Below are 8,645 nucleotides of genomic sequence, written 5' to 3'. Positions count from 1 at the left end.
ATTAATGTTATGTAAACATCCCATTAGTTGGTTTATGAAGAAGGAACATTTTGTGTCATATAAATAACATGGGAATGGTAATGTCTTTGATCATCCATTACCTACTCAGTTTTTGAGATCATTTGGGTTTAACTCTGACCAAATATAAGTTTCAAACATATTTTAGTTATCTTATTTGATTGCATTAGATTTTTTTTTCAGAACATGTATTAAGTTATACATGAAGGTGTCGCCACTTTTTTTTGTTACACACGCAACGCGTGTGCCACGCTTGCTAGTATTTAATTACGAGTTTCACTGAGTTTTTTTGGTAAGTTAGATCCTACATATACAGGCACTGCCTTGAGGTAGATCTAACGGTGGACATTTATCAATAAATGTAGGATCCATTATTTTTTAGTGGACCTCACGTGTATTGATAAATAAGAACCCTTAGATCTATCATGGGGGTAAGGTCATCTCCAACCACAAACACCATTTTGGTGCAAGTTTTGCACTAAAATAGTGTAATTTCTGCATCAAATACAACATTCATCTCCAACCCATTTACACCAAATCTTGCACCAAAAAGAATATTCCCAGAATATTCCTTTTATTTCACATATATTAATTAATTTTATTCAACATATTTTTACAAAATATATAATTAATGTTGTTTTTATAAAAAAAATTTATCTTTAATAATTATTTTTACAAATTATTTAATTATTATTTTTATTAATTAAACAATATTTTATTTTTAATACATATAAATAATAAATTTTAAGTTTATGATTTAATTATTATTATATAACTTAATTTATAGATAATACAAATTAATATATGAAAATTATTAGAATTGATAAATATTATTTATTATTTAAAATACATATTTATTGATTAAATAATTAAAATAAATTTTTTTCGAATATTTAATTATTAAAACAATAAATTAAATATTTAAAATTTATTTATAATTATCAAAAACAAATAAAAAGGATTAAAAAAATTAAAAAAAAAAAGAAAAGATTACACCAAATTTGGCGCAGGCTTTGGTGCAGAATGTGGGGGGCGCTATTTTGGCGAAGAAAATAGCGCCCCCCCATTGGAGGTCAAAAGCCACCATTTTGGCGCAGCGTTGGAGATGGCCTAATTCCTATATAGGTAGGTTAAAATGAACCGAGTTTTTGGTTGGATGTGTGCTTGCTATGTATTATTATTATATCCATTTGAACCAAACAAAATTTTGATATTGAAAATTGGGTTTCAAAATTAAATAAAATTATATAGTAATCTCATTTTGTGGTTCCAAAAGAGTCCTTACCACCGTTTACTCAAGATGCCTAAAGCAATCCATTTAATTATTTTGTTATGTCATATGATATATACACGAAAGGTTTCCAAAACTATGGTTTAGTTTTACTAACAATTCATAGAAACTTAGGTTTGATACATACCGAGCATATCGGGTTTTTTTTTCCTCTTACCCGATATTTCGGTTACTCGAACCATTAACTACTCAAAACTGATAAAAACTCAATCTCCAACCACCTCTACTTGAATCTTAGGTAGTATTTGTGATTGTTTCGACCAATTTGTAATGAAAAATGTCAAAAACATTTTCTAGAGGCAGGATTATATGTTTTGCTAACCACAAATATAAATATTACAAAATGTGTGGTCAGAATTGCGAAATGAATTTTTATCTTACCTGAACCAGTCTGGGCGTGCGTTATATGTGCATGTATTGTAACTTTCAATGCCTTTTTGAATGTGGAAGATTTTGACTTCGATGTCCAAAAGTTGGGGTTAATTGCACCTAGTCCCTAGACATATAATTTCTTTAAAAATATTAATAATTTAATATATATATTTCATTTTAAAGAAATTAAAAACATTTAAGTTTACACAAAAAAAATTCAGATTTTTGAAATTTTTATAGGGGATGCTAATATAATTTTTGCCCCAAAATTATAGGCTTTATTTCATTATACTGCTTGTTATGTGGTTATTTTCCTTCAAATATCGTGAAAATTATATGTGTGTGTGTGTGCGTATATATATTTATAGTTTGTTTTTTAGAATATCACGCAAAAAAAAAAAAAAACAAACAAATAAACAAACTGTGTTTTGTTACATTATTTTTAATGGTTTTCCTCATACCTATCGCTATTTGTAAAGGCTAAAAAGAGCAGTAGCTATTTGCAAAATCGTATTCGCAATTCTATATGAAAGATTGATAGCGTATTCTCAAATTTATATTTTGTGGTTCCGTTTGAAATCTGGATATATAATTATAAAATGTTTTTATAAAAATGTTTTAAATTTTTTTTTATAAAATGTGTTAAAAGTTATTTTAAAAATAATATTTGTTTTGGCAACTATTATTAAACATATTTTAACATTTCAAAAGTAACGGTTTCATTCTAAAAATACTTAAAAACTAAAAACATATGTTAAGTGCTCTTTAAAAACTATATTTGGAGAATACTTTTAAAAAAATATTTTTCAAAAAAAATTTGCAAAAATATAAACCAAACACATACTTAAATTTTTTTCGCTTATAAAACCCTAAAAATATTTTTAAAATACACATATAAACGAAATTCAAATCTCTGAGTGTAAAATTCGTGCAATATCTCCATTTTTTTCGTGCACTTAATGAATTAATATATAAATACCTACTCTATAATTATAAAATAATCTTAAAATACATGTTATTCATATACATTATAAAACACAATGATTACGCTTCCAAGCTACACATGCTCTGGGGTAGCCCGGATAGCACACTCCTACACAAAAAGATTTTATAGATATTTTTTAAAATAAGTGTTTTTAAAAGTTATAATTTTTTGCTTTTAAAAAAGCTCTAATTTTGACTCAAAAAAAGTGCTTAACCAAACAACTTGTTAACTGAAAAGCACTAAAAAAAAGTATTTTTTTGGTCTGGCTTTTGAAACCAAACGAAGCCAAAACTTATATAAGACTGCGTGTATTGCAAATTCACAAGCGGGCAAGAGTTTTCTTTAATTAGCTTTTCATTTGCATACAAATTACAGTGATCATTCGCATTTGCCTTCGCCAAAATCAAGCAAACCATTTGATGAAAAACATATATATATAGAACTACAAAACACCAAAAACGTTTGAATTTTTCCTTTATCTGATGGATCAAACTCCGGATCATTTCATCTTTCTAATCCATGGACACTTGTTCTGTGCTATCCTTGAGATACAAACCATGATAATAAATCATAAGTTTACCACGTCTTGGTTATTTTCATGCTCGAATTTATCATTGTGCCCAATAAGAGTTTCAACTGATATATGTATCATACATATCCAGTCAACAAATCCTCAGCTGATATATGGTGAATCAACAAGTCTATTTTATAAATTTTTTCACAATATTTATAAGTTCCATACGACGATATTAAAATATCAACTTTGAGTTGATGGACATACATTATGTTATTTTAATAATACTGATACGAATTAAGTCGTATTGAAAATAATCAATTATTCGGTTTGAATGATTTCCTTATAGAACTTTAAATGGAATAAATGAGTCAACCTTTTTTCAGAAAGAAAAAAATCGAGCAAAATTTTCAAATAAGTGTTTATTTTTTCTGATAAATAAAAATATGTCTGGAAATTGAGAATAGTTTCGATATAACAAAAATATGTTAAAGAAAGAATAGCACATATAACTGTTTTTATCGTTAAAGGATTAAACAGAACATCAATAATTAAATATTATTTTTATGTGTACTAATTATTGAAGATATATTAATAATTATGTATTATTTTCATATCATGAAATATTATAATTTAGCCATATGGCCCATATCAGTAACAAATCACATTTTTTTTAATTTTATAAAAAAGCAAATTTGATATCAAGGATCAACGAGAACAACCTATTCTTAAATGTACCTACTAACCTATGACTATTTATTCATAGCTAAACTTTTTTTTTTGAAACATCATAGCTAAACATTTTCATTGTAAATAAATAGTAATTTAATTTTTTTATTTTTCACATGCGCATTAAATACATACTTCCGATTTACATATAGATAAATAGACGTACTTTTTCCTCTGTTAAATAAAAGATTAGAACATAAAATAAAAATATTTTGATGTAGTGAATAGTGAACATAAAGTTGCAGGTGTATACAACCTTGGAACTCAGAAGTTAGAATCACATTCAATCAGCGATTTCCAACTAGGATATAACTCCAACTTGGCCCACATGTAAACATTCACATTGCTGCAAAGCTAAAATGTTGGTGACAACACTTCAAATCCCAACTACTACATATAAAGGAAGAAGTTTAAGATCAATACTCCATGATCTGTAGTTGAAAAAACAGTTCAAACAGTTAACTAAAGGTTTAGAGTGCCAACAAGAAACGAAAACAATCTTCTGATACATCAACTTAATGATCCATATTAGAAATATATTCAGAAACCAAGACTGCAAGACATAGATGTCCACAGATCTTATTCTGCTTCCTCTTCCTGATACTCCTCATCATATTCCTCATCAGCTGTGGCGTCTTGATATTGCTGATACTCTGCGACTAAATCATTCATGTTACTCTCAGCTTCGGTAAATTCCATCTCATCCATACCTTCTCCCGTGTACCAATGCAAGAAAGCCTTTCTCCTAAACATGGCAGTGAATTGCTCGCTGACCCTTCGGAACATCTCCTGGATTGAAGTTGAGTTGCCAACAAATGTCGATGCCATCTTAAGACCAGTGGGTGGGATGTCACAAACTGTAGACTTCACATTGTTGGGTATCCACTCCACAAAGTAAGATGAGTTTTTGTTCTGGACATTGATCATCTGTTCGTCGACTTCCTTAGTGCTCATCTTGCCACGGAATACAGCTGATGCAGTAAGGTATCGACCATGTCGAGGATCAGCAGCACACATCATGTTTTTAGCATCCCACATTTGCTGGGTGAGCTCAGGGACTGTGAGAGCACGATATTGCTGAGACCCACGAGAAGTAAGCGGGGCAAAACCGACCATAAAGAAGTGGAGTCGTGGAAATGGAATAAGATTGACTGCCAACTTCCTAAGGTCTGAGTTGAGCTGTCCTGGGAATCGAAGGCAGCAAGTGACACCGCTCATGGTGGCAGATATCAGATGGTTCAAGTCTCCAACTAATGGAAAAGATTTTAAAAAGGTTAAAAATAAATCACCAACCTGAACAACATTAACCAAATTTATTTCAAGAATAGGAATGATGCATGGAACAAACAATTCATTTCTCCCTCTGGCGCTGAAATTTTTTGATTTAGCTATCAGATGCTAAGCAACATGCGAGATACAAGTCACTCCATTTGGATATGGTTGAAATATTTAGCTGGAAGCAAAAAAAATTAAAGAGAGCCTAAACGAAAGTCATTGATGCAAATTAATTTTTTTAAAAGAAAAGATGCAGATGGAATAATTGAGATTCAATTACAATAGTAACAAACACACAACTACATGTATATCGTATTGATGAGCCATGAGAGTAGGTATCAATGTGTGTGTGAGAAGCCCACGATCACAAACCTCTAGGAATCTAGATTTTAGTCGGCCCAATACATGCATTTTAATTAACTATCGAGTTGATCACTTAAAGAGAGCCTAAACAAAAGTCATTGATGCAAATTAAAGCATTAATTTTTTTAAAGAAAAGATGCAGATGGAATAATTGAGATTCAATTACAATAGTAACAAACACACATACATGTATATTGATGAGCCATGAGAGTAGGTATCAACGTATGTGTGAGAGGTCGACGATCACAAACCTCAAGGAATCTAGATTTTAGTCGGCCCAATACATGCATTTTAATTAACTATCGAGTTGATCACTAAGCTGTCGTATTAGTGAAGGGTGAGTGGGTATGTATGGGAGAGAATCAGGGTTGTTGAATTGGCTGGCAGAGACAGAAGTCACAGAACCACATAAAAATAATGTGTTTTAATTTTTTGCTTGATATCTTTGAGGTATCTTTCTGTCCAGACAACAGAGTGTCACAATACTTGTGGGATTGGTTAAGGGCCTGACACAAAGAACACCATCAGTTGTACACAAGACAAATAAATTTTCAGAAAATGCTAAACACCACGCCAAGGAAATATTTGTAGTACAGTACCACAAAATCGAGTAGGATGCTAGGAAAGGGATCAGAACTATAAATCAGAAAACCTCCAAAATCGTAAATCCCAAAAATGTCTTTGAATCTCAATGCGGGTAAGCATCTAAAAAGCTTTATCGTGATTCGTGATGCCAAAAACAAAGTATAAAAGGTTTAGAAAAAACAGAAATCCCAGAACATGTTATTCCATTAATAAGACAAGGTTCAGATGAACACAAATCAAGGATATGATGAACTTACAGCTGGGGGTTGTGAGCTTGAGAGTGCGGAAACAGATGTCATAGAGTGCCTCGTTATCGAGAACCATACACTCATCAGCATTCTCAACAAGTTGGTGTACCGAAAGTGTGGCATTGTAGGGCTCCACCACAGTGTCAGACACCTTTGGAGAAGGAAAAACGGAGAATGTCAACATCATTCGGTCTGGGTATTCCTCCCTAATCTTGGAGATCAGTAGAGTTCCCATCCCAGATCCTGTACCACCTCCCAAAGAGTGACATACTTGGAATCCTGAATGACAAAAAAACAGACGTTTCATATTAAACCAGCTTAGTCCTCTGTTATTTGGGAATTATCTTCATCCAACCATACCCAGCACAAACTAGTTTATATAAACCACATCTAGGCCACTCACAAATCACAACTATCAAGCAGAAAAACAGACCAACAAAAAGGATATCAAAACTCAGAAGTCTGCAATGAAGCTAAGGCAGAATAGCAAAACTAAGGAAAAATATCCCAAACGCGAGCAACTGATGGACATAACTAGCACATAAAAATTCAATTTCACCTTGGAGACAGTCGCAGTTTTCCGCTTCCTTCCGGACGACATCAAGCACGGAGTCAATAAGTTCAGCTCCTTCCGTATAATGCCCTTTCGCCCAGTTGTTACCCGCCCCAGACTGACCGAAGACGAAGTTGTCCGGTCGAAAGATCTGACCGAATGGGCCGGACCGGACGCTGTCCATGGTTCCGGGCTCCAGATCCATGAGTACCGCTCGAGGAACGAAGCGCCCGCAGCTGGCTTCGTTGTAGTAGACATTGACGCGCTCAAGCTGCAGATCGGAGTCGCCTTGGTAGCGGCCGGTGGGGTCAATGCCGTGTTCGGTGCAGACCACCTCCCAGAACTTGGCTCCGATCTGGTTTCCGCATTGGCCGCCCTGGATGTGTAGGATCTCACGCATTTTCGATGGATTCGTGAGTTTGCTCTTCGCGTCGCTTGTGTGCGGTGTGAGTGTGTTAGGGTTTTCTCGGGGTAATGAAATGAAATGAAATGAAGTGAAATGGGAATTGGAGATCTGGAGGGATATAAGAGAGGGAAAAGCTTGAACTTTTTGAAATTGGGTTATGCTTTGGTGCTTCAGGAATCGGCTGCGGTGTTTGCACCTTAACACGTGGCCTGCGATGTATGGATTATAATTATTCTTTGATTTTAAGACTACTGTACATACATACATATTATTATGTTTGTGTTAAATGTGACCTTTCAAATTATAAATTATGAAAATATTTATTTTTTATTTTTGAAATTATTTATTATTTCTATTTTGTCAAGTATTAGTGCTTTGCCACTAATCATTTATATTTAAATTGATGCGAAAAATATTTAAAAATTTGTAATTAATGGTCACCACTCTCTAAGCCTTTTTGCATACTCTTTCCGGTTATGGAAAATTGAATATATATTTAATTTGATTTAATTTAATTTAAAATTTTAAATGTATAGACATAAGAAGTTAATGATTACTAGCTTTAAAAAAAAATCTATTTACTCAAAAAAAAAATGCTATAAGACAACATTATGGAGCGGATAGTATTTTAGGGGGAAGAAATCAAGCCAAGAGACCACGAGGCGTTTCGTGATTAAAATATTGGTAGAAAATTAAATTATAATTATATATTATAAAATTTGATGTTTCTAGCTTTTATATATTTCCATTTTACTTTTTTATTCTTGTAGGATCTTGCAAGTTGCAACATTTTTATTTATTAATTTATTATCGAGTTAGTTGGATTTTGTCCGATCATTAATACGATGAAGTAATTAAATAATATATAAATCTGATAGTAGCACAAATTCGGAAGTACAGACTTTTGAAAAAGTAAAACCAAAGTAGGTGCGTAACCCACGTTACTTACTGCTGAAATCTGACTCCCACACGTGATGTGGCATCTATTTTGCTGGAATATATCTGTTAAATTTCATTTTTTATATATATTTATAATAAAACATCGAAAATAATTTGTTTTCCTGAAATAACAATAACAATAACAATAAATAAAATGTATAGGTAGATTAATATTTTTTTTCCAAAGCTAGTTTTATGTTTACGAGATTCTGAGAATGTTTGTTAAAATTTTTCAAAAAAAAGTTCTTCATTTTTAATATATATTTTTAAAATTTTGCAAGTTTACAGATTTTTTTTTTTTTTGGTCTCAAACCAAAACTAAGAGGATAAGAGACTTGGAGTGGTCATCAAGAGCAGATTCGAGTAA

The 8,645-nt window shown here is 32.0% G+C and overlaps 1 protein-coding gene across 1 annotated transcript; it reads right to left on the bottom strand.

The window, feature by feature from the left end:
- Window positions 1-4,215: 4,215 nt before the first annotated feature.
- Window positions 4,216-7,412, bottom strand: LOC140874402 (tubulin beta chain-like). The gene is made up of 3 exons (XM_073277714.1): window positions 6,940-7,412; window positions 6,390-6,659; window positions 4,216-5,159 (listed from the first exon to the last, which is right to left on the bottom strand). Exons 1-3 carry the CDS (start codon window positions 7,331-7,333, stop codon window positions 4,489-4,491), a joined length of 1,335 nt encoding a protein of 444 aa, XP_073133815.1. The 5' UTR covers window positions 7,334-7,412; the 3' UTR covers window positions 4,216-4,488.
- Between the last annotated feature and the right edge of the window lie 1,233 nt (window positions 7,413-8,645).

The sequence above is a fragment of the Henckelia pumila genome, chromosome 1 (assembly GCF_033568475.1).
Source record: "Henckelia pumila isolate YLH828 chromosome 1, ASM3356847v2, whole genome shotgun sequence".
Lineage (NCBI taxonomy): Eukaryota > Viridiplantae > Streptophyta > Magnoliopsida > Lamiales > Gesneriaceae > Henckelia > Henckelia pumila.
This window is presented reverse-complemented; position numbering and strand designations above follow the sequence as displayed.